The sequence below is a fragment of the Callospermophilus lateralis genome, chromosome 5, assembly GCF_048772815.1.
Source record: "Callospermophilus lateralis isolate mCalLat2 chromosome 5, mCalLat2.hap1, whole genome shotgun sequence".
NCBI lineage: Eukaryota > Metazoa > Chordata > Mammalia > Rodentia > Sciuridae > Callospermophilus > Callospermophilus lateralis.
Genome location: NC_135309.1, coordinates 31134622 through 31162012, shown reverse-complemented (window position 1 = coordinate 31162012; position 27391 = coordinate 31134622). Strand labels below are relative to the sequence as shown.

General features: G+C 43.1%; 1 protein-coding gene across 4 annotated transcripts in view; it reads left to right on the top strand.

Annotated features, from left to right (window-relative positions):
- Gria1 (glutamate ionotropic receptor AMPA type subunit 1) overlaps positions 1-27391 on the top strand; it is a 299442-nt gene that overhangs the window by 240328 nt on the left and 31723 nt on the right. For all 4 annotated transcript variants that reach the window (XM_076855743.1, XM_076855742.1, XM_076855741.1 and 1 more), the window contains 2 exons: positions 14927-15125; positions 20652-20899. In XM_076855743.1, coding sequence (XP_076711858.1) covers positions 14927-15125; positions 20652-20899 — 447 coding nt within the window. The remainder of the gene's footprint in view (positions 1-14926; positions 15126-20651; positions 20900-27391) is intronic.

The following is a 27391-nucleotide window of genomic DNA, read 5'->3' as shown; positions in this document are numbered from 1 at the left end:
GGTGAAGATATGTTGAGAAGAACACATATATGAGAAAGCAAGATAGAAAGAGACAGGGGGATGCTTTCATGAAAGTACACAGGAGGATCGGGAAAGGGGAGTGGCTGAGCAGGGCATGGTTTCTAATAGACACAGGGATGAGAACACCACACGGGTCGGCACTCACTCTAGGCCAGCCTCTGTCCTGTGTGATGAACAAGTATTTATTCTTAACGTGCCTGAATTAGTTTTCTGTTGCTTCCATGACAAAATTCAGCAGCTTACAACAATACAAACATTTCATCTTATAGTTCTGTAGGTCAAATTCCAGTGCGGGTCCTCCTGGGACTACATTGAAGGTGTTGGCAGAGTGGTTTTCCTTTCTGGGACCTCTAATGGGTAATCTGTTTGCTGATCATGTGGGCTGTTTGCAGAATCAGGGCCTGCAGTTGAAGGCCAAGGTCTTTGCTTCCTTGATGGCTTTCAGCCAAAGACTCTCCATCTTCTGGAAGATACCCTCACCCTTTGATTTCTGTCCTTTGTGTCTTCAGTGCAGGGTTGTGTCCCTCTGAGGCAAGCCTGTCTGTTTCTTCTTCCGTCTCTTCTCATGGACCAACTCTTTTGTCTTCCTCTTCCACTTTTAAGGGCCAATGTAATTACCTAAAGCCCTCTTGAATGATTGATCTCTCTAGGTCAAGGTCCATAACTCTAGCTCTAACTGAAAGGTTCTAAGGATTAGGGCTTGGATGGATATCCTTGGGGGACTAACTTTCTGCCTCCCCAGCCCACTTCATGAGTGAGGGATCTGAAGCTTAGTGTGGGTAGGTAGCTTATCCCAGGTCACTACCTCACTCTTGGCAGATGCCTTTGGAACCCTATGAAGCTGACAGCAGGACTCTTACTTTAAACCACTGTGTTGGCCAGAAAACAAAAGGGGAAAGGCAGAGGGTGTGGCTAAAACAGTGGGTGAGGGATTTACAGCAGACTCCTCCAGTGGCTTAAGGGAATTAGGTTTCTACTGTTCTGTAACAAATAACCACAAACTTAGCTTGGACAATACTCCTATATTATCTCACAGTTCTTTAGGTCAGAAGTCAGGATGTTGCGACTTCCTCTGCTCAGATTCTCACGAGAATCAAATCCACATGTCAACCAGCTGAGTTCTCATTTGGAGCTCAAGTTCCTCTTCCAAACTCATTCTTGTAATTAGAAGAATTCAGTTCCTAGTATTTATAGGACCAAAAAATGTCCCCCCTTTTTTTCCTTCTGTCAATGCAGATCATTCTAGATTTGTGGCCTCCACCCCAGTGATGGAGACCTTCTCTCACATCAGATTCCTCTCACTTCAAATCTCTCTGACTTCTTTTTGTCTCCAGGCGGAGAAAACCCTCTTCTTTTAAAAGACTTACATAACTGGAGTAGGCCCACCTGGGCAATGACCCTTTATAAATTCAACTGATTAGTCGACCTGAAGACATTGGCAAAAGGAAAATCCCTTTTGTAAGGGAGCACAACATCATCATGGGAGAAATGTCTGGAGCAGAGATCATAGTACATCTTATAATTCTGCCTACTACACATTCCCTGAACAATGGGAAAGATAATCCCATGCTCACGGGACATAGGAGGAGCACAGAGGTTAGAGTACGAGCACAGAGCCAGACAGTCGGGCCCAGGTCCTGATGATGGGCAGAGTGCCAGTCACTTTAGGAAGCACTGCAGCTTCTACTTGAGAACCAGGAAGCATCCCTCCTCATCTTCTGCAGGTAACTATGATGATTCCTTGGTGTCTCTTCCAACTCATGCATGGCCCCAAGCAAACCAACCCCTAGCCAACTGCATCTCCAGTAATGTCCGTGTTGGAGGAAAGACATTCTTGGTGAGAATTCCTGAGGAAAAAGTGGAAAGGCCCAAAGTTAGCATTCCATACCTATAATAATTCAGGCAAATTTATGACTGCAATTCAGTATGGGTGTAAACCTGTCTAGATTTGTATCAATCTTTTGCAGTATTTTTAAAGAAACATTTATAATTTTAACTTTCTGCAATAATTGGCTCCATGGCAATCATTTTGCAGAGTTAAGATTCTGAAGTAATGTGATTTTATGACTACATAAGAATTATGGATGTACCTGGAATATCATTTTTTCAGAAATATTAGCTTCTGAAGTTTTTGAAATCAGTTTATTGACTCAGAATAAGTGATTACTTTGCAATCATGTTTTTGCTATTAATTAGCTTAAGAAATCTTTTCCTTCATAGATAGCTCAGAGGAAACCATTATAAATTGCCTACTTATGAAGTTTCATATTCACTCAACAAATATTGAGGCAATATTAAGTTCTAGAGGATTATGAAGAAACCTAAAATCCCTTTATGATTTAATAATTTAGTGCAGTAATAACCATGGAAAAGAGCAGAACAAGGAGAGATGCTGACAGGAAAATAGGAAAGTTTGAGAAAAAGAGGGTGAACACAGGAAGCACCAGCCAGGCAGGCTTCTCAAAGGAAGTGGCTCTTGGAACTGGGTTTGTAATCATTAAATACAGAGTCCACGCCTGGATTGCAGAGGCTCTGCTGCATCAGGTCTTTGACTCCTTCTCCAGATCCATCCTGTCAATCAACCTTGAACACATGGACCCTTTTTCCGCGTCCTCTGCTCTTCCTGTTTCCTCTGTCTAGAATGTGTTCCTCCAGGTTTTTCACACATCTAGGTGATTCTCAGCCTCCAAGCTCTCAGCAGGAATATCGCCCTTCAGAGAAACCTTGTTCACGGCCCTGATCATATCCGTCTCTTCCTTCCCTCTGCCTGACTCCTTGTCACCCACCTAATTGATGACTGCAAATTAGTGATTTTCAAAACTAACGACAGGATCCAAGGGCTGACATGAGAAGGCGCTGCTGTTATTTTTGATAAATGAGAGATTAGAAATCCCGAGAGGCTAGGTCACTTCTTTTTGCAGCCAGAAAAAAAGAAGAAGCTGGGATTTGAACCTACATTGGAGGACCCCACAGTCCACAACTACACTACTATGTTTTGAGTTTTCTGCATACTATATACATGATCAGTATTCACTTAGGAAATCAGGATAGTAGGCAGGAGAATAAAATCAAACCCATAAATCAGGCACCTGTAAGTCTTCCATATGTCTTAGTCTACGGACTTGCAGCCATTTCTCTCTATCAAGGTTGAATTTAAAAAGGGCCACCTACTATACTCTGCATCACAAGCTGCTCTTTTTCACTGAATATCACACGTTAAGCTTCTTCCCATGTCCTCTCATGCCTTATGACTGCCTCAACCAGGCATCTACTCTGGTCCAGGCACCCACCACGGGCTTGGCAGCTCATCCCAGCTGCCCTCTTAGGATGTTATGAAATAACTTGGCCCAAATCATGGCAAATAAATGGCAGGTCAGGACGAGGAGGAGGTCGCCACAGCTTCTCAACTCCCACTTAGCCATTCCCTTCACTGCCTCGGAAAGAGCTGAGTGTCCCTTTGAAGAAACGATTGGGGGTTTCTGGGTGAGAAGAGAAAGAGAGACTGTTCTCTGCCTCCCTGGGCTGTTCTGCTGGCTCAGCTGGGGATAAGTGGGAAGGAGGGGCTGAGCATACAGGGAACTGGGGATGGTGAAAAGGTACCTGGCAAATGGGGAATTTTCAATTGGTTATTTTAAGTAAAATAGCTCCTGTTAATATGTGCCTTGTGCGGAAGCCAACCAAATGTTAATTAAAGCAAAAGCACACATTGTTAATTTATCTCCTGTTTGCTGATGGGTTGGGGGGGTCTATTTTTAAAAAGCCCACAACATTACCATATTTAAATATGTTCCCAACCCTAAGGACTTCAAATGCCAGACATGTTGGGCCACAGATGACAAATCAGGCTCACACCTGGCCCACTGAGGCAGGGCCCTAGGCCTTTGGAGCCCATCTCGCCTCTAAAAACCCAGCTGGTGAATCAGCAGGTAGTAGGAGCTCCAGAGCAGGAAGGTGGGGGGGTCTGGATGCAGAGAAACCATATGTTTTGGTATCGTGGGCCGTCCAACAGGCAGCTATAAAAGGAGAATGGCTTCTTCTAAGAACTTAAACCCAAAAATATATGTGGAGGAAGTCCCATTTTTAACACCAGCATGGTACCATGTATTCTTTTGTGTCTAGGAACTATAGGGTGAGTGGAGGTTGGGGCCTGAGAAGGTGGACGCTGAAGGTGTTGGTCCTGGTTAGAGCTGAACCCACTCCCAGCACAGGTGAAACAAATCTGTATTCACATTTAAACTCCATCAGTTGTTTTGTGACCTTAAGTAAATTATTTTATCACTCTGAACCTAGGTTTCCTCATGATCGAAAGGTAATATCCCTATCTGGCCTGAAGAGAGTGATAAGAATTAGAAAAAAAAAAAAAATGGATGTCAACTGTGTTAGTCCACTTTTTATCACTGGGACCAAAAGACCTGACAAAAACAATTTAGAGGAGATGTTTATTTGAAGTTCATGGTTTCAGAGGTCTCAGTCCATGGTCAGCTCTAGGCCTGAGGTGAGAGAGCACATTATGGTGAAAGGAAAGGAAAAGGAAAGATACTCAGCTCATGGCAGTCAGGAAGCAATAAGAAAGAGAGAGAGAGGAGCCAGGGATAAGACATAGCCCAGGGCTGGGGATGTGGCTCAAGCGGTGGCGCGCTCGCTGGCCTGTGTGCGGCCCGGGTTCGATCCTCAGCACCACATACAAAACAAAGATGTTGTGTCTGCTGATAACTAAAAAATGAATATTAAAATTCTCTCTCTCTCTCTCCCTCTCTCACTCTCTCTTTAAAAAAAAAAAAAAAAAGACATAGCCCAGTGGCATGTCCCCAAAATTCTATTCCTCCAGCCATGCCTATCTATCTACAGTCGCCACTCAGTAGTTCATTCAAAATATTAGTCCATCAAATGGATTAATCCACCAGTGAGGATCTAGCTCTCCTAATCTGATCATTTCACATGTGAACCTTCCTGCACTGTCTAATACATAGGCTTTTCAGGGGACATTAAAGATATAAACCGTAACATCAAATAGCTTCTGTTAACTGAGACCTCTTCCATAAAACCTTTCCGAATTTCCCTCAGTAGGATGTGGGATTTCTTGACTCTGACTTTCTTAGCCTAGAATCAGAAGGCAGTGACTGTTTCAGTGACTATCTGTACCATTCTCCTCGGGACACCTATCACAGAGACTTTTGTGTGTATCTTGTATCTTCTATAAATTGATTTCCTTGAACCATCACATGACCCAGCTATACCACACCTCAATATTTATCCTAAAGAATCAAAGTCATCAAACTATAGCAATACATGCATACCTATGTTTGTAGCAGCACAATTCACAATAATCAAACTATGGAACCAGTCTAGGTGCCCATTGGTGGATGAATGTGTAAAGAAAATGGGTTGTATGTATCCAATGGAGTTTTATTCAATCATAAAGAAAAAACAAAATTGTGTCATTTGCAGGAAAATGGATGGAACTTGAGAATATGATGTTAAACAAAATAAGCTAAACTCAGAAAATCCAGGGTCATATGTTTTCTCTCCTTTGTGGAAGCTAGAGGGAAACGGGAAAAAGATGAGAGAGAACCTCATGAAAATCAAAGGGACATCAGTAGAGGAAAGGGACCAGGGGGAGGAAGAAAAGGAGGGAAAGGGGAAATACTGGGGAATGATACTGGCCAAATTATATTGTTACACCATGTACACACACAAATAAGTAACAACAAACCCCACCATGTGTACAACTATAAGGCACCAATAAAAATAAGGAAAAAGTGAAAGGATAAAGTCTTAGAAAATAAATAAATTGATTTCCTTGAGAATAAACTTCTTATGCATTTCCTGTCAGACTTGATGTGTAGCTGGTCCTGAGTAAAAGTGTGCAAACATCCATTTATTTGGTCTGTTCACTGAGCACCTATTATGTGCTAGGTACTGGGCTAGGTGCTGGGTATATAGCAGTGGATGACATTGGTAAGATCTTTGTCCTCAATAAACTTACATATCGAGGACATAGAATCTCTCTCCCTGCTTTGGATCATTGGATAGATGATAAATGAATGAATCTCTCAATAATTATATAAGTATATGAAGATCACTTAGACTTTGATAAGTGCTCAAATAAAAAGGGAGCAAGGTAAGATGAGAAAGACAGAAAGATGAGTAGTTGAAGCAATAATACTTTTATGGTTTGGATGTGAGGTGTCCCCCAAAAGTTCATGTGTGAGATTATGCAAGGTTTAGAGAAGAAATGATTGGGTTATGAGACTCTTAACCCAATCTGTGAATTGATCTCCTGATGGGATTAACTGGGTGGTGACTGAAGGCAGGGAAGGTGTAGTTGGAGAAAGTAGGTCATGGGGTCATGTCTTTGGGGTATGTATTTTGTAGCTGGTGAGTAGAATCTCTCTCCCTGCTTCTGATCATCATGTGAGCTGCTTCCTTCCACCACACTCCTCCGCCATGATGTTCTGCTTCACCTCAAGCCCCAAGGAATGGAGTCAGCTGTCTGTGGACTGAGACCTCTAAAACCATGAACTCTCAAATAAACGTTTCCTTCTCTTCAACCGTTCTGGTCAAGACTTTTAGTCACAGCAGCTAAAAAAGCTGACTAAAACAAATACTTAAGAGGAGGATATATGAGGAGGTCAAATTTAAATAGAAACCTGAAGGGAAGAATAGAGAGAAGCAGGTTTGGGGACAATTTCAGGGAAGCAAGTCCCAGGCAGAAGGAACAATTGCAAAGACCCTGAAGTGGGCAAGACTTTGATGTGTTCTAGGAACTGCGAGGGGGCCAACTCGGCTGGGACATAACGGTGGAGGAACACCTGGTACAATAGAGGTGGGCCAGATCAGGTCTTGTAGACCTTGGTAGAACATTTGGATTTTATTTTGTAATTATGATAGATTTTAAGTGGAGGCAGAAAATAATATGATCCTGTTTATAGTTTACAAAGATCTCTCCAGCTCCTACGAGGACATGGAAAGTTCAAGGACAGGAGAAGCAATGAGGAAATGTTCCACTGGAATCAAGCATCTAAAATGACACCCATGGAGAGGAGAGTGAACATGCATGGATTAGATGGACCGGATGTGAGGGCAAGGGAGAGACAAGTCAGAAATGAGACTCTTATATTTGGATTGAGCAGCAGAGAAGACAATGACATCATCTCCTGAGACAGAGATGGAGAAGAAGAAGTTCATGTGTATTAATTTGGAGCTTGTAGGTGGTAGATCCTGGAGAATTTGCTTTGGGTATTTCAGGTTTAGCATATCAAGCAGGTAGTTAGATACAGGCATAGGGAGAGCAGGGAGTGGGGTTGGAGATTGCAATGGAGGAGTTGTGAGTCTCTGTATGGAAGGGCCATGGGACTAGAGGAGATCTCTAGGACAAGATTACAGACAGCAATGAGAAGAGGACTGAGGCCTGAACTCTAGAAACGACAGCTCAAGATTAAGCAGAAAGAAGGAGGCAGCAAAGAAACCTAAAAATGACCAACCCAGGAGGCAGGAGGAGGCCCAGAAAAGTGTGTAGGGCCTGTAAACCAAGCACAGTTTCCCCAACAGATTGCCATCTTCATCATCCTCACCGTCATTACAAGTGACATCGTGAGCCCTGCTGGGTCTGTGCTAGTGTGAGACAGTCTGATTGAATTCTTGCAAGTCATTGGATGGGATTCATATGTCTCTTTCTCAGGTATGGAAATCAAGGCTTGGAGAGTGTACCAAAAGAAGAAAGAGTTAATAAACAAATGAACGAATGAATGACTGAATCTGAACCCATTATTTTGCAAACTGTGGCCACACTGCATTTCCATAGCTTACCCAATTGGAAAACCATAGGAACAGAAGACCATCCCTCATTAAAACATGGCCCTGCAAGTGCCGGAAAGTAAAGTAGCCTACAGAGTACCTGGCTTTCCTTAGAGTTTGTCATCCAACCCCCACTCCCCACCCCTGGGACTCACCACCAGTGTCCAGGGCCCTCCCCAGCTGGAGGGCTGGAACACAGTGACCGGCAGCTGGGGCAATTACAATGAATCACTCCAGCTCTGCCAGGGGAAGTGCTGTGTGATTTGCAGCTGGTGACAAATGAGATGATTGGCTCCCCAGACCCAGCATCTTGGATGAAGTGGCCTCGTCAGTGGAATTGTTGCATTTGGCCAGAGCTAATTACCCTGATCTAGGATTCTCAATGCCCAACACCAAGTGAGTCTGTCTCTGAACATAGCTCAGCTCAGTAATTAGGCAAGATGGACCTTTTCTCCTGGTAATTTAGAGACAGGCCATCTGAGCTTATGCCTTCTTGCTCCTGTTTCCATTACTTTTTAAAAATAGCCATTTGAAGTGGATGACAAAAGGAAATAGGTTGTGCTCAGTGACCTCTTGAGCTCAGCTGAATGAAAGCACACAGGAGGTGTCCCTTCTGTCCCCTTCCTCTTGGGGATGACAGGACATGCTTTTGAAATAAAGAAGAAGGAGCTGATCCAACTTCTTGTCAGAGATGTCCTGGAGAGGAGGTTGCCGGGATCAAAAGTGGATCTCTGGTTAATAACTTTCCACTCGGGCCCCAGGTGTGCTCTCCCAAAGGTCCCTGGCCACGGTATCTGCTCCCTCATCCTCCAGCCAGGCTGCTGCTCCCCACATACCCCTGTCCAGAAGTGCTTATCCTGTGCTAGGCACTTTTTAATTCTTCAGAATGCCTTTAAGAGGCCGGGTACAGCAGTGCACGCTTATAATCCCAGTTTCCCCGGAAGGCTGGGGCAGGAGGACTAAGAGTTCAAAGCCAGCCTCAGCAACGGCAAGGCACTAAGCAACTTGGTGAGACACTGTCTCTAAATAAAATACAAAATAGGGCTGGGGATGTGGCTCAGTGGTTGAGCGCCCCTGAGTTCAATCCCCAGTATTCCCCCAAAAGACATACCTTTAAGAGCCAGGCATGGTGGCACATGCCTGTAATCCCAGTGCTCAGGAGGCGGAGGCAGGAGGATCACATGTTCAAAGTCAGCTTCAGCATCTTAGTGAGACCTTAAGAAACTCAGTGAGACCCTGTCTCTAAATAAAATACAAAAAATGTCTGGGGATGTAGCTCAGTGATTAAGCACCTCTGGATTCAATCCCTGGTGTCAAAAAAAGAAGAAAAATAATAATACCTTTATGATGAGTGCTACCATTAATCCATGTGGTAATGAAGTGAACACAAAGAAATTGAATGACCTGCCCCAAATTACATCAATAAGAAACAAGGCAGGGGCTCCATCCTGCTTTTTTGTGGCCCCTGAGCCCTTTCTCCTGATCAGTGTTCTCTGTTTTCTCCCTAAGGATTGTACAAAAGTGATTGTCAAATGAATCACTGAAATGTGTTCCCTGGTTATTGAGGTAGAAGAGCTAATAACCAGATGGATGGACGACAAAAAATATTTTTGATGAGGTTGCATATTAACTTAGGTCAAAGTTCTGTGATATTTACAATAGGGGTGGAGAGCAGAGGTCAGCAAGTGTGACCTGCAGGTGAAACCCAGCCTACCACCTGCTTTTGTGATCAGTGTCACTGGAACACAGCCATCACATGCTATTTTACATATTATTGGTGGCTGACTTCACGCTAGACAGATGAATCCGGCAACAGAGCCCAAAATATCTGCCACTTGAACTTCAAGTTTGCTGAATCCTGGCATAGAACAAAAAAGGAGCTTCAGGATTAGAAATATCCATTGAAAGATTTACGGTGAATCCCAATCAACCACCAGGACAAGCAGGGCCTGTTGGAACCCAGAGATCCAACCGTTCACATCCACAGTGCCTTCTGTTAGCATCACATAACACATTTAATGTCCCATTTAGTGTTCCATTAACAAAAGGAAGAAAGATCTTCTGCTAGTGGAGAGAGCTTGCTGCCATGTCTGAGTTTGTTGTCAGAACCCGTTCACCTAGGAGGCACCACCTGGTACGAGAGCTCCTAGGGATGGCCACTTGGATCTCCTTACCTCTTTAGCCAGCCTTCCCTTTCCAGGGTGAGCGCTGATTTAGCTCAACCCATTGTCATCATTGTGCATCGATAAATACCTCCAAATAACAATCACAGCAAATTCTTCAGCAAATAAATACAGCCATGGGTGGCGGAAACGTGGTCACAAAAGGGACAGCTCAGTGCTCTGCTGGCAAAGGCTGGGACGTTCACAGAGGAGGTGGGATCTCAGCCACTTCCTTCTTTTCCCCTCTGTCTACTGTGCCTTGTTCTGCTTGTGGATCTCCTACATATACTTCAAAGCCTAGCACAATATCTCCTTTTGATAACTTCCCCTGACCTCTGCCAGGCCATAATTAGCAAGCTTCCTCTGTGTGCGTGATGCTGTTTCCTTATTTGCTACATAATTAAGACAGTACAGTAATATTGTCACTGATATTTAAATAAGATGGTGATGGTGGCTTACTGTGTGCCAGATACCAAGTTAAGCCCTTGTAGGAGAATCCAAGGGGACTGGGCCCAAAACTATGTCTTGAGTCACTAGGCTACCCTGTCTTCACACCTCCATCAGGCTGTGAACTTAGGGGAGAGACCATGTTATATCTACTTTTATCTCCCCAGTGACCAACAGTGTCTGCCTGTCATGCAAGAAATGCTTATGAAATGAACGAAACAAGTAACATGGTACTCACAGTCCTACAGATTCATGTCTTCTGATTCTTCAACAAAACACTAACCTATGCTTTGCTGTGAAGATATTTAACATATGTAATTAAAGTCCCAAGACAGTTGACTTTAAAATATAGAGATTATCCAGGTGGGCCTGGCCCCATCCGATGAATCTTTTAAAAGCAAGGAGTATAGAGTATTTAAATAGAAGTATTTAATATATCACAGCCTTTAATATGGTAGAGGTTAGAGGATGAAGAGTACAGGCAGCCTCTGGAAGCTGAGAGCAGTTCTGTCTGACCACCAGCAAGGAAATGGTGACTATGCTCCTATAATCACAAGGAGATGAATATTGCAAACAACCAGTGAGCCAAAGGGAATCTGCAGTCCCAGATGAAAAGCAATGCCCCAGCCAGCACCTCGGTCTCAATTTCATGAGGCCCTGAGCAGACAACCTAAGTACCCTAGTGCACTCTTCTGACCTACAGAATGTGAGAAAGTAAATGAGCATTGGTGGCGAGATGTTAGGTAGCAATGGAAGGCAAATACAAGCAGGTATTTGCCGAGTCCTCAGGAAACCAGTGTTGGCTGGGATCCAGCATCATGTGGGAAGTCCATGCCCATTCACAAAAGGAATCCAAATCTGGTGAGGGAGGTCATAGTCTGGTGGTGGCCGGAGTGCTGAACAAGGAGCAGGAAACTCTGCTTTCTGGTCACTGTGGTCACCATGTGACCCTGGCAAGCCATTTCAGGTCTCTGAACCACAATTGTCTCATGTGTCCAATGGGGTATGCCCTCCTTTTTCATCCATTTTGCAGGGCTGGAAATGGGGTTGGAGTTAGATAATGAGTCCTATGAATGGTGTAAGTTACGGCCAACTCTGGAGGAACAAGAGGGCTTCTCAATCACCAAGAGGGCTTCAGGAAGAGCTATGCCAAGTTATGAGACTAATAAAATTCAGGTGACTAAGCAGACCTCCAAGGGCTTCAGATCACAGCTGTTCCTTCCCCACTAAGAAAAATGCTGCTTTCCCTTGTGGTTCCCAGGAAGATTGATGATCATCATAAAAATAATGCCTCTTATTCCAAAGTGCTTTCTCCTGTACCATTTTAAGTCCAAAAGTTTGCAATTTGTTAAAAGAAAAGGATGGACCAATAGTCTTCTAGTTTTGAATGTTTTGATTTCTCATTGTGAGAAAATCCTCACCCATTATAGGAACATTGTCCATTATTCAGAGCAGGAAGATGGAGGCCTGGGTAGGCAATTTGCCAAGGTTATGGGGCTGGTCAGTGAAAGAACAAAGGTTCTCATTCCCAGTCCCGGCCCCTGGTAACTCCATATCTCTGCCTCTAGTAAGGTGCTGGGGAAACAGAGAGTTCTTAGATAGAGGCCAACCTTCACCTGCACCTACAACTGAAGGTAAAGAGGACGACCTCAAGGTCAAGTTCCCATCTTGTGGATCAGATGCAGACAAAGCATCAAACATATGTTCTATTTTCAAGAGCCTCTTCCCTCAATTCTCTAGCCATTCCACAGGTGACACTCGCTGGCTGACAAGCAGCAGAATCTTTCTTTGGTATCTTCATTAAGAAGGTAGGGATGTTGGGAATTCTGTGCAGTGTACGGCTGCTCACAATACCCAGAAGATAAATATTAATTAAAACAGAACAAGGAAGAAGGAGCCTTAGGCCTGGAACGTTCTGGGGAACGTGATCTGGAATGTGGATGGCTTAGCTGGATCTCTGAGCTCAATCCTGTTGCAAAAGAAGGCACCCATCCCAAACACTCAGCTTGATGCTCTGCAGCCACTCAGGGGCATGAGCAGCTTTTCATTTTCCTGACTCTGACCGCTCTTCCTGGTCTCCGGATTCCTATGTGAATGGAGGCACCTGGTAATGAGAGAGGCTGGGTTCACGCGTTCATTGGTTATGGAGGGTTTACTCTGCGCTGGGCCCCAGATACAACGCTGCAGAAAAGAACTAAAAGGTTCCTTTGCTCTTGTAGAACTTAGGATCTAGGGGTACTCAGAGATGATAAATCAAACGAATGTCAGATTTCAACTGCTACAAGAGCTACATGGGGTGAAACTTACATTTGAATGCTAAAAATGTGATTATTCATGTGGGGTCTGAAGGGTGCATTGGGGTTGTTGCAGGAATCAGGGACAAGAGCAGCATATGCTAAGGGTGGGAACCTTTTGAATACAAGGGACTAAAAAAGACCAGGATAGCATTGTCAGCTCACCCAGGGGCTTGAGGGTCCCCCATAGAATGTGAATTTTATTCCAAGTGTGAAGAGGGTGTTTTCATGGATTTGAAGCAGACAGTCAATGCGATGTGATATTTTTCTTAAGATCACTCTGTTTCGATCTACCTTGCCGATCTGTTTTGTGAAAGCTGTTCATCATGGTCTACCTACTTCTGATTTAAAATCACAGAATCTCAGAGACAGGGGAGATGTGAGTGGTGGAAGCATCTGACCCGTGGCCCCATATGACACTTGACCCCCCCTCTATCTTACTTAGGATCATGTCCCCAGAACTTGGTATCCTGAGGAACTAAGAATTGCCAACAATACAACACCTCTGTAAACGGCTCACCACCTGGACACATCCAGATAGGAAAAGTTCTCTCTCGCCCCCGGAAGAGTCATCTCAAAGTCACTCCACACTACCCATCAACAGCATCTTCTTTATATTTAGTTAGTGTTTGTTTTCTTGAGCATCCCCGGATGCTTCTAAATCAGGTCACATAATACAAGCCTCACAAGGGCCCTTCAGGGAACATGTCTTCCCTGTCTTTTCTTCTGGTTACGGGTCCCCTCTTCCTGCAGACCTTCTTTCCATCACATAGCTCTGCTCCACTTTGCTGGTCTTGTTCCTTTGAACAAGCTTCCTCTCGATTTCCCTCTTCATGTGAGGCATCTAGGAGTGATCTTTTCAACGTAGCAAGCAATAACACATATTTGTTGGGTTTCTTGGAGTGAACACTGTATGCCTGGAGAGAAAAATGAAACTCTAAGAAACAAAGTGAAGTGCAGACAGATGTGGAAATAACACAGAAGGGTTGTCAACCAGGGTTTTGCAAGCAGCATGGACCTAGAGAGTGAGTCAGCAGGCCTGGGGACTATTCCTGAGGCTCAGTGTGACACAAGGCTCTGGAGCTTCTTTATTTCTAAAACCCATTCGTTGGACTGGTGATCTCTCAAGTTGTTAAAAGATAGATTTTAGTTAAGCATGGTCACCCACTAAAGACTCTGAGCTTCAGGTTGTCACGGCACATGTTAGAGAGGCTTAAACATATAGTAGCCCTGACATGAGACTTTTTTGAGCAGGACAGGAAGAGAAATGGAATGCAAATAACTGTATCACTGAATTCTGCATGGATGAATGCTGTGTCTGTTCACCACACACACACACACACACACAAAAATCACTCATGCAATATCCAAATCATCTTGTTGCATGTTTGGGAAGCCCTGGACTTGGAAACACCCTGGCCAAATCAAAGAGATCACTGTGGATTCTTGGAAAGCTCTTATTTCTCTTCATTGTTTTGAGTGTAAGAGAGAGGAATAGTTCAAATATAATTTTTTTTCCTCGTGTGTGATTGCTGTATTTGCCTTTTTGATCTTTTACCTTCTACCAAATTCTCTTTCTCTAGCAGTGTAGGGAGTGGTACAGGGGGTGGGGCACAGGTACAGAGAATTACACCTACATCCAATGTGGCTGGAGGATGATTATTTTCATTCCATTTCCAATATAGTCTTCTTCCTTTCTTTCTAAGTCATCTTTTTGGTGACCTTTGCCAGAAAGGAGTGCAATAAAGAGAAGGCTGTCTGATCTTTCTGAATCAGTCAAATGTGTCTATCACAAGTATAAATGCATTTCCATTCACATGTGAATATACAAACATTTGGTGTATGTGTAACTGCATTTGAAAGGATATGTATGCACGTTTGTGACTTCTGTGGGCAAGTGTTGACATATCTGTGTTTTTATTGACATGTCTCTTGATGTATATGTGTGTGTAAAGTGAGTGTGAATATGCGCCTGGAGTTTTATCACTCAGGACAGGCAGCAGCCCCACAACTACTTATCTGTGATAAGGAACGAAATGTGGAATCTGTCTGACGTTTGAATTCTCACATCTTGCTGACAGAGAAGAAGGGTGCAGCAAGGTTTGATGGCTCTGCCAATGGGGCTCAGGCTGGCTCTCAGCTGCTCCATGTTGCCTTCTGCGATTGACATTAGTGCTTCTGATGCCTCTTCCCTTTGGCCTGCAGGTCCCTGTCTGGCCGCATCGTTGGTGGCGTCTGGTGGTTCTTCACCTTGATCATCATCTCTTCGTATACAGCCAACCTGGCTGCCTTCCTGACCGTGGAGAGGATGGTGTCTCCCATTGAGAGTGCAGAGGATCTAGCAAAGCAAACAGAGATTGCTTACGGGACCCTGGAAGCAGGATCAACTAAGGAATTCTTCAGGGTAAGGATGTCCTGTGTCTGGAGGCGATTTCACCAAAGGGAAGCATCATTGTCATGAACATTTCCTTCTTATTAAAGAGCACAGGGTTCCAGACAGCCAGGGTAACTGCTTAGCTGAATAAGAGTCAGAGAAAACTCAGGATATTTCTCAGCTTCCTACATAAATCTATATTTCTACATTTAGAGATGCTTCGAAACTCCTGCATTGATTTAGGCCCTTTCCCCAATACCAGTCTGTGTTAGCTCTCTGAGTGGTGCAAGTGACTTCAAATACTGTTCCCTCCATACTCCCCAAAGGACCTTACAGTGCAGTTAGTAATCAATTAGAGCAGTTAATGGACAAGGTTTGGAGCTGGTGCTCCTTGTGTTCCTGCCTCACAGCAGGAACTTCATAAATGTGGACTTGATAAATAAGAAGATGCTGTATTGAAATAAAATAACTGGAATAGGTGATCCATTAACTATTGCCAGGAGACAGGGAAGATGAGAAGGGTAGAGGAGATGGTGACTTTTGGCTGAGGTAGTAAACAAGGGCAGAGGAGCCGAGAGATCAGGAGCTCAACCTTCAGGGCCGGCCAGGTGGAGGCCCAGAACTTGACTCCATCTGTGACTCATTCCACACCCTCAGCCTCTTTGACACCATTTCCATTCATCTGGAATATGAGGATAGTCATGTCTACCTGAAGAGCCTTAGTGGGATTAAAAGAGATAAGGCATCAAGCTGATTCTGTGGTGCATGCCTGTAATTCCAGCAGCTCAGGAGGATGAGGCAGGAGGATCAAGAGTTCAAAGCCAGCCTCAGCAAAAGCAAGGTACTGAGAAACTCTGAAACCCCATCTGTAAATAAAATGCAATATAGAGCTAGGGGTGTGGCTCTGTGGTCAAGTGCTCGTGAGTTCAACCCTCAGTAACCCCCCCACAAACAAAGATATAAAGCATCAAAAACACAAGAGAAATCAAAGAACAGTGAGTGGTGGTTCCATTTACCATTAAAGCTTCAAGGAAGTGCAAACATTTGGGAACAGGGACAGGAGTCACACAAGGTGGACCCGAAAACACTCTTAGACATTAAAAATCAAGTTGGACTTGAGTAGAACAAGAACATCCCAGGCTAAGGGAACAAATGCCCAGAAGCAGGAAAACCTGGACTTTGGGCATGTTCATCCCAGAAGTTGCACAAGCAGGATCTAGAGCTATGATGTAATGATTGAATAAAAATAATAATACATGCCACATACTCAACATTTACTGTGAACCAGGTTGTGTGCTAACCACACCCCAGATGAATTACTTCAGTTGACCTTCTCGTCAGAGATGAGTTAGGGATTGCTGCACCCATTCCGTCTGTAGCTCAGAGAAATAAAAGTCATTTCTGGAGGTCACACAGCTGATAAGTAGTAGCAGGAGCACAGAAAGCAAGCTCTTGTACTACTCAGGCAAGAAGGTAGGATCCTGTGCAGAATTGCCAGGTTTTCATCACAACTTTATGGAGCAAACCCCAGACCCTAGCGGTCCACTGTGTGATGTCCTGCAGTGTCTTGGTCATGAGCTTTGTGTTCTTTATGGCAGGCAGGAAAGAGACCAAAGTCTTAACCATCACTGAGCCCAGACCCAAGGTTAAAATCACCAATGTTCAGCATATTGGAGCAAGAAGGTGTCTGAATAGTCTCATGACCAGATCTTGTCATTTAAAAGTCAAGCCAAACTTGCTCAGTTCACCCACCTGGTTAGTAGAGAAACCACTTTGTAATCCAGTACAATTCTCTGACATTTTTACCCTGCAACAGAAGTTGTACCTTAGGTTTGCCCATAAAGCCAATTTCATGGTCCAACCCATAATGCAGTCGTGGTCCATCCAATTCACTTAATAACACTGCCGTCTCCAAACATACATAGCAAACCTCAGTTCCCAAAACACTTTTCAGGCACATGGTCTCAATTGTTTCACCTGTGACCCAAAGCAGAACAGGGATTTCGGTGCCCACTTCTAGAGAAGAAATTAAAATTCAGCAAAGTCCTGATACAAGTGTATCAGGAGTGGGTACCAAATCTAAGTTTCCCCATTCCCACCCAGGGATTCTTGCCACTGAACCACACTGTCCCAACATGATGTTGTTATTAACTAAAGAATGCCCTTAAAAAGATCACTCCTTTTGCCAGATGGGCTCGTGGACACTTCTAGTCTAACCCTAGTATGTATTTCATAGTTGGGGAAACTGGGAACCAGAGAAAATAGTCATGCCTTAGCTAAAGCCCAGCTGGGACATAGGACTTCAAAGTTTTCTTTAATAATAGTGATACCAAATAATATATCACTACCACTTGTTCAGAGCAGAGTTAGGAATCTGAAACCAGGACAGCACCTATTCTCCAAGTTCTGCGCCCTAATGACTACCCTGATGGAAATAGATGGTAACTCATGTGATAGCTTTGATAGTGGTCATCTAAGGTTCTATGTTGAGAGGGGCTCTGAGGTCACATTTGGTCTCCATGTCAAAGAATTCTTTGAATCATATCCATGCCTACCATGTGTATAGGAAGGGAAGCTGGTACCATGAAAACCATGTGTTAAGCATCCCTACCCCCAAAGTAATTTCTGAAAAAAAAGGCATAATTGTGAGCAGAACTCACACCATTTATAGAATTCCTACCTGTGCCAGGCACTGGGTCAGCATCCTCTGTATTATTCTCTTGTGATCTCCATGGCAACATTGTGCAGTGGGTACTGTTAGCACCATTGTCAGAAGAGGAACACTGAGGTTAGCAGAGGTTATGTGACTTGCCCAAGGTCCTGCAGCTAGGAAGATAAAAATCCTTAGATGAGGCCAGGCACCTGGTTGCACTGTAAAGATCAAGGTGTGCAATCAGTAGATCAGGATTTTCGCTCCTTGCTCTTCTGCTAACAAGCTACATGGCATCTGACAGTTCGTTATCAAATCATGAATCTCAGTTTCTTTACCTATAGGAGAAGAGCACAGCTAAGGTATGACTCAGGAGTCCTTCCATCTCTGTGACTCTGATCTTTCATCCCACCAAGACTTTGGTGGGTAGGGAGACAAGATCACCTACCACCTCCACAAGGCAGAGGGAACAAACAGTGAGACAAGAATTTTGCCACCCCCGTGTCTGCAGAATCTGGCTTTTAGTACCCATGGTAGCCCAGCGCTTCTTGGCAGCCCCAACCCAGAGTCACTTAATCTTCCATCGACAGTTTAATTAAGATGTGTGAAGGGCCGTGGGAGCTGCAGATGATAGGAGAGATCCAAGAACAAATACCCTGAGTATGCTTCCAATCGCCCGTGCCAGTCATGCTACCTTTGCATTCTTGGAGATTAGATTTCCCTGATAGTCCGCTCTGAGTGCCTGTGAGCACAGCCTTGGCTTCTGGGGCACTGGGGTGAGGCTGAGAGGACATATTAATTTTCTACATACTGTTGCCCAGAGGGTTCCTCAGCTCAGCCTGTCAGCAGCCCAGATCCCTGCTGTGTCCATCCTGTCAGGTCAAATTGCATCTTGCAATTGCCCTGCTGTGTATTTTGTTGATTTCATGCCTGGAAGATCATCTGCAAATCTGGGTCTGAATTTGTGCATTTCACTATTTCTCGGGAAAGAATATTAAATACTTTGGCGATGCAGTGATTGATCTTGGGTATTTCCTCCCCTCACCTTGGAATCCTCCCTCCTAGATTCCCCTTTTTTTCTTCCTTCTCATAATGACATGGTGGCTGAAATGCCTTCACGTAAAGAATCAGATATTTCAAGCCAGCAAGGGACTTAAATATTACTATGCCCAAACTCCTTATGAAGTAAATGGGGAGAAAAGGTCTAAAGAGGAAGGATTTCCTGTGGAGCCAACCATGACTTAGAAGTAGAACAAAACTACAATCCAGAGCTCCTCACACCCAGCCCAGGGTTCTTCCCACTTTGTGAACCTTACAGTGAAACAAACGATCTAGCTTAGCTAATGATGAATTATTAAAACTAAAACTCACCATACCAAATGCCTCACTCCAATTCTCAGTAACTATTTTCAGTTGTTTTTTTTTTCTCAAGACCTAGAATTTTTCTGAGCCCTCAATATCTTTATAGATCACTTGTTTCAAATGTCAATTGTGTATCCATAGCTTGCTAGCACTTGCTGTTAATTGATGATTGCAAGGAAATAAACCTGATACTTGTGCACAGAAAAATGAGATATTGCATGCATATTGGTAATTTTATAATAAATAAGTATGCAATCTATTTTTCACCACTCAATTTTGTAGGTTGTATGACTCTAGAAGTAATTTTTTAAAAAAAATTAGTTGTCCCTTATATGTATTTAACCCTTGTCCATTCCCTAAACATTTTCAAAAGCATCTCTAAAATGCATCTACCCCTTGGGAAAAGGACACTCTTTAGAAAGAACATGTGAGATAAGAGGACTGACCTATGGTCCTGGATCCTGGATTCTGAGTAACATGCAATGTGCTCATTAGATTCTCAGAAAGACCCCTAGGTAAGAAGACTTCCTTTTTCTCAGATAGTTTCTATATGCTCGAGACCTATGCACAGGAAGACATGACTTGCAGTCTGAGCAGTCCAGCCTGGCATTCAATGAGTGACCCATACAGTGTGTCCTATAGGAACATCAGCCCTCATAATACTGAATTTCAAAGTGACAGCCACACAGAAATAGCCATACAGATCAGGACCACCAGGAAGACTTTTGCTGAGCAGCATCTCTCATTGAGGATGGGGACCTGCATTTTTGCAATCTCTGTATGTGATACTGGTACCCACCAGAGGTTAAGAGCTATTTCCCTTGGAACCAAGGTGGTCTCTAAATACATAGGATTCACTCTGGTCTATGGAATGAGAAGGAGGATGTGGCTGGACAGAACCAGATACCAAGTGGAGTAAACATTCTAAGCAAAATCCCAAAGGAAAGAAGGCCCAAGGAGAGTTAGAGGAGATGAGGAAAACAGTTTTTCTAGATTCAAAGCCTTTTGAAAGGTAAATGGGTCCCAAACTAATCACTATATCAGGGAACAATTTACATTCTGAGGTCAGGTCTTGCAATATAGAATGACTAAAACTTTATTTCATTATTAGAAGACAGTACTGGGAGGAAAAAAAAGCAGATTACACTGATATTCCACTCTCTGCTTCTTCTGGACAGTATAAATGTAGCCTTACTCAACAACAGATGGGCTCTATAGTGTCTTTAAAAGCCAGAGAGGGACCCAGGTGCTTAACTCTCCCCATATTTAAGAAAAATATAATTACTCCAAAGTAATTAAAAGATTCTGAGCTACACTGTTCACTCTGTATTTGTAAGATATTTGTACTTTGGAACCTACTGGTACTAATTAGTACCTCTTATTTTGCAATCACTCATAATTTGTTTCTTCCAGAGCTAATCTGGCTCATGAATGTGTGATCAAACCACACTCAGTTCTTCATCAATATGTGTGCCGACCCCCCTCCAAGTGCAGCTAGCACCTAATTCTGGCTTTGTTCCTGTCCCCTCCCCCCCCCCCCACAGAGGTCTAAAATTGCCGTGTTCGAGAAGATGTGGACATACATGAAATCAGCAGAACCATCCGTTTTTGTGCGGACCACGGAGGAAGGGATGATCCGAGTGAGGAAGTCCAAGGGCAAATACGCCTACCTCCTGGAGTCCACCATGAATGAGTACATTGAGCAGCGGAAACCCTGTGACACCATGAAAGTGGGAGGTAACTTGGATTCCAAAGGCTATGGCATTGCGACACCCAAGGGGTCCGCCCTGAGGTAAGTAGCCAAGATCTGCTTCCTTCGTACTCCCTCTCCCTCCCTATCTCAGGAATGAGGCTTCTGTGTCTGCCACATGGCTCCAATGCCCAGTGCAAGCTGTCAAGCCAGCTCTCCTTCAACACCTGTGGGCATGGAAGATTCCAGCCACCTAAGATCTTCAGCCCTGAGGTTGGAAATTGACCTGGGGGCCTCAGCTTGCTATGACTGTCACTGCCCATATGTTCTTCCCCACGCCTCACCTCACCCCTCCAAGTGTGTTGACTGCCCATGAACCCTGTGCTTTTGTCATGTGATATGTGACACTCCATCCGTGACCAGATACCCCTGCATCTAGCTAGGCCGTGAACAGGGCTCTCCAGCAACCTGGATTCTCTGACAGGAGATGGTTTGTAATATTTGTCTGGAAAGAAACAAACACACTGTCCAAATGAAAAGTCCAGTAGTTTGTGTCTTGAGACTGTGGCCATGGAAATTGAGGTGCCACCTAATGAATAGCACCAAATTAATAACAGCATGACTTCCTACCTGGACATTGGTCTCTTTAGCAAAGAGGACTTTATGTTCACATAAAGGAGCTTGATATTCATTCCAAACAGTTGAGGAAGAATCCTGTACACTTAGCGTCTGATTTAATTCTTAAATTTACTATTGATTATCTTATAGGAAGTAAGACATTTCATCTCTCAGCCCTGAGTTTCTTCATCTGTAAAGAGAGGATGATCTCTTTAGTCCATGGTGGTTATGAGTTCAAACAGGAAAGTCTATGTAGACGGGAATTGAAAGGACAGTGTGAAGTCACCTATGAGAAATTGAGTCGTCACAGAGGGATTCAGTCATTCGAGGGAAGGACAGCATTCCAGAAAGAGTGGAAAAGTTTAACAAAGGATGCAAAAGGACCCAGAGGGGTTCTTTACCCACCTTGACATGACATCCAGGGCCACCTCTACCTCCACTTCATTCATTTCAGTAATATGGTGCCACCACATTGTTCTAGGCAATAGGATAGTACCTGGAGCTACAGTCGTGAGCCAGACTTAGACCCTGTCCCCTTGGAACTACATAGTGCAAGAGAGACAGTCATTAAACAGATGATTACTGCTTAATGTTTAATGACATTATGAGAGACACTAGGATGATCTATAAAAGTGGCCCTAAAAGGACATATATTCCCAGCAATGTGGCATAACAAAACTCTCACTATAAAACACCTGGATAAAACACAAGTTAGGAAAACTTTAGGGCCAAAAGGAAAAGAAATCAAAACCATGAGTTATTTATTCTGCAACTACCCTAAGCAGGGCAAAGTTATATATCATGTGATAATCTACATGTGCAAGAATCAGCAGTACAACTAAAGGCATAAAAGGCATTTTTAAAGAAAAAAAAAGTCATTAAAGATCAGACATATATGATAAGATTTGAGTTAGAATTTACAGAATAAAATTTATTCCTTGGAAGAAATTTCCAATGGAAGGGCTAACCCATAAATTGGACAAAACTTACAAGAAAATTAGCCTACTAGGGGTAAAATCAGAGAAAATTCTATAGAATATCACATAGAGAGTTTTTTAAAGTAGAAATGACATCAACAAAGTTAAGAAACATGAAAGAGAATCAATGTGCTGTGTATTCCAAATGGAGAGAGTAGAAATGAGGCAGCATTTAAAAGGAATTTTCCAGAATTTATGGAAAAACCTCGGAGTTAAAAACTAAGTCTCCATCAGGTTAAGTACATGAAAATCAACAGCTGATTCATTTGAAACTGTAGAAAAATAAATACAAAGGGAAGATCTTAAAGACACCCACATTAAAAAAAAAAAAAAAAAAAAAAAAAGCCCAATCTGGCCTACAGGCTGGGTGGAGTCTGTCTGTCTGGAAAGACTTTTAAAGGATGTTTTTTTTTTAAATTTTAATTTATGTGTTCTAATCAGTTACACATGACAGCAGAATGCTCTTCAATTTATTATACACAAATGGAGCATGATTTTTGACTTCTCTGTTTGTACCAAGGATGCTTTTTTTCAAATGGCTGTCTGACATCAATAGGAGTCAACTAGGAGAAAGTAGGAAGGGCTTCCTGAGAGAGAGGACAGCATGCACGAACTCCAAGACCAGAAGTTATGGCTCAATTGCTAAACCAAGGGAAGAACAGTGATCCCAGAACATAGGCAAATAGGGGGAGGAAATGTTAAGCTTAGGACAGAGGATGAAGTAGGAGAGAATTTTGTAAAGGATTTTTGTAATTATTTAAAGAGCAATGCAAATGCAGTGAAGAATTTTATGTAATTTAGTGTAGACATGGTTGAATGTGACCCAATGAAGGGAAACCGAACAGCCTGGTATTTGTCAATCAGACATTTCTTTTATTCCTGGAAGAACTTTAAGGACTCTGTATAAATTTAGGCAAAGTTTAAAGAGGATTCAAATAGCAAGGTCTTTTAAGGAAGAAATTTTTATAGAGAAAACTTAAAGGACATGGCCCTATAAAGACCCAAAGTACAGAATGAGTTCTTATAGGCCCAAGAATAGTAATAATACTGCAGTATTACTGGGAATTTTATAAGTCAGGAACATCATTTAATATAAATACTCCATTTTAAAGTTAAGAAAACAGCCGACTACTTCTACAACTCCCTCTCACACACAGGTGCTTGAAACCAGGTGATGACTCAGAAAATATTGCAAGTTTCAGTGGCATGAACCTGGGAAGTTAGGTTATCTGCTCTCAAAAGACTTTCCACTATAATAAGAGTCATCACTGAGTGAGCCCCTAAGTGCCACAGGCTGTGGAGGTATTCTTCCATCTGGCTGCCCTGAAAAAGCTCCAGGTTCCAAAACAGATCACCCCATTCTGCCTCAGAAGTTCAGAAACATCTCTATGCAGTATCATTGTCCCCATTTTACCCATGAGCAAACAGAGGGACAGTTTTAAGTTACTTGACCAGATTGACACAGCTGATAATGAAGGAGCCAGATGTCAAAGTCAAGCATCTGATTCCAGAGTTCATGGCCACACCTTACTGTAAAGTTGTGCTGAGCTTTCTGACTTACAGCACCATTAAAACAGGAAACTGGACTAGGGCCAGGTTCTCTGTACCCATTCACACGGAACAAATCATAACCATCAACTCAGAAGTGCAAAGAAGTCCACTCACAACTCTGAAAGCTCAAGATGATAGACACGCACTTTTAGACACCAAACACAGCTTTTATGGGTTTTCCATGTGCAAGGATTCTTCCCGGGGTAAACACTGTAAATAATTCAACTATGTAGTAAAGAAAAATGTAATTATTTTTCTTACATCCCCGTAAAAGGCACAGTAAGCCAGTTATTGATTACGAGACAGAACAAGAGAGAGAGAAATGGAAAGAACCATGTTCCAATTACAGATCACTGATGAGCAATTGGCAAGTCAAGGTATCTGACGGATGGTCACGTTTTCAGACCTCTCCCAGTGCTCCTCTTTTCTCCAGTGGCAAAACTGATGACAGCCATGGGGCTATTATAACTCCTGACTGAAAAATAGAAGTGTAGCACCCATCTGAGGGGGTCTTGAGTTTCTGACTTGGGAAAGTCCCTCTAATCTCTATGGGATCTTATTTCTCTTATGTGCATTAAAAGGGATCATTGTTTAGCCACCAATAGTATAGAGGTTCCATGAAACATACCATCAAATAATGGTGACAATGAACACACACACACACACACACACACAAAACCAGCCAGATTTCCATCATACCTTTGCCTCACCCCAAATGGTGCCATTTCACCAAGATGTAGTCAAAAAAAAAAAAAAAAAAAAAAAAACCCTAACAAAGCAAATGCCACGTACACATGTGCCTACTCCAGAAATCTTATATGCACCAATTTGATCCCAGGAAAACATTTTGCAAGGATTTTTTTTGGAAATAAAGAAGAAAGGTAAAGGAGCCGCCAAAACTTACTCTAGACCCATTGAACAGGAGGTGCATGTTAATAATGATTTGCAGAGGAAGTCGATATTGTTTTACAATTAGTTTGAATTACAGAAAATGCCTTTTAAGATACTGTTCTGCCATTCACAACACTGCAAGATATTTAGAAGTGTTTATGCTCTAGAAATGAGCCTCAGGATGCTGTAGGCACTGTGGCAAACTTCTCTTCTACTCTATAATAAAGTCAGGGCTATTGCAGCCTTACGGGCAGATGTTCCCCAGGCTTACTTCCTGGCCGTCCTTCTCTACCGCTTGCTCTCTGAAAAGCCAGACCTCACCACACCTGGGAGGTGTTCTTCCTTCCGGCTGCCCTCAACAAGCTCCAGGTTCCAAAGCAGACCACCCCGTTCTGCCTCAGAAGATCAGAAAACTGATATCGAAGGCCCAAATGTTCCTCTAAAACTTGCCAGGTCTACTTGGCAGAACCCAGACCACAGTCCCTAGAGAGTGTTAAAAGGCTGTGTTACTGACAGAATGATTTTTTTTTTCTTTGTCTCTTCTGCTCTGGAAACAAATACTAAATGAAGTGAAGTGTTGGCTGTTGAGTTTCCATTTGGACAGGTGGTGTTTCTTGGAAGCAGATGCTGTTTGTTGGCCGTCACTGCATGTTTGGGGTTGGGCGAGGGGCTGAGTTGTGTTTCAGAAGCCATCAGGTTGTGGATAAAGACCTGAGCGGCCAATGCCAGTCACTGGGGAAAGGCTTTTGGTAAATCTACTAATGATGATCTATCGGCCCCTTTGTTGCCAACTAAATGTATCTGCTGGTCTCAACTGAAGTCTCTTATTATGATGAATAAGTCCTTCAGTGAGAGACATGTGTCCAAATTTACTAAGTAAGGGTGCATGGCCCGTGTTCTATCAACCCAAGAAGGTCTCCACACCCAACTGGCCTCAGTTAAAGTCTCAGCTAATGATTCTCCATAGAACCATCCACCAGGACGGTTAAAAATCAGTGGATTTACTAAGAGTTGTACCCCAATCATGACATTGGTCAAGTCTGGTCTTTAACTGTGACTGTGGTTATGTAGAGTCTTCTCTGGTCTCTGTGATCATGACATGTTTGTCTTCTGTCATGTGTCCTATCCAAGGCAGACGTATGGGCCAAGGGGACAGGAGCACAGTGCAACTTCTCCCTTCAGCCTAATGGGTCCTGGGCATTGAGGAAGGTCTGAGACCCACTCCCTATGCTTTTCATTTAGCTTTACAGCTTCACCTCTGAACACTTCCCCACACAAAGCCCTGTGCATAGGACTGCAAAGAGGGGTTATGAGAAATGCAACCCCAGCCCCTTGCATAATCGAGTCCAGCTCCTGAGCAGAATTACGTAGATCCTCATTATTTTACCAAAATGAAAAGTGTCGACATTTGAATGGGAGGATTTTCAAAGGTTTCATGGCAGAGGTAACATCTGAGATGGGGTCTGTGATAGATGGCAAGTGGGGAGAAGGGAACAAAGAGGGCAAATGCAGAGGTGGGAAAGATGGGGCTCAGGTTCAGGAACAGCTGGCTTATCTGTGTTGATGAGAGAGTACATTAGGAAGGACAGGTGGTTAGCTGAAGTCATTTGGTGAAGGATCTCAAACGCCTCTGCATTTGTGTTTGGGTGCAAAGGCCATTGAGGGGACTGTCAGGAATTAACCATGATCAGGCAGGCTTCCAAAAATAATACTATTATTTTATTATTGCAGTGGTTTGCAATGAGAATCAGGAAAAGGAGAGGGTCACAGGCAAAGAAGTCATTTAGAAGGCAACTGTAGTCATCTTTCTTTTTCTTTTTTATTATTATTAGTTGTTCAAAACATTACAAAGCTCTTGACATATCATATTTCATACATTTTATTCAAGTAGATTATGAACTCCCATTTTTACCCCGTATACAGATTGCAGAATCACATTGGTTACACACCCACGTTTTTACATACTGCCATACTAGTGACTGTGGTATTCTGTTGCCTTTCCTATCCTCTTGCAGTCATCTTGATAGAGGTTCATGAACATGGTCATGGGTTATAATGAGGTAATGGAAGAAGTGGTAGACTCCCATGTTCATCACTAGTCATAGCCTTCATGTTAAAGCTGGGAAGTTTGGGAAAGAAGTCTGTTCCATAAACTTTCTGGGATGTTTGTTGCCTAAGGACTGACTAAGTATGAACTGCTACTGACCAAGACAGAAAAAGGGAAGATATGAACTTTACTTCCAAAGCAGAATGACTGCTGTTACTGCTGAGTGAGGCTTCTTAGGATCGTAGCAAGAATGATACAGGCTGCCAATGAACTTCTCCCACCTCCAGCTGCTTTGATGGTGTCTACCTGTATTCATTTTGTTCTTTTTCTAAACATAACATGAGCTCAAAAATGCTCATCAACCATTTAGCCTCAGTGACATTCCCACTGAATATATTTTTCTCCTGCACACAACTCTACACGGGAAATCCTCTACCAAGAACTGCTTGTCTATATAGACATTGGCTAAAAAAAAAAAAAAAAAAAAAAATGTGAGGGTGGAAAGTTTAG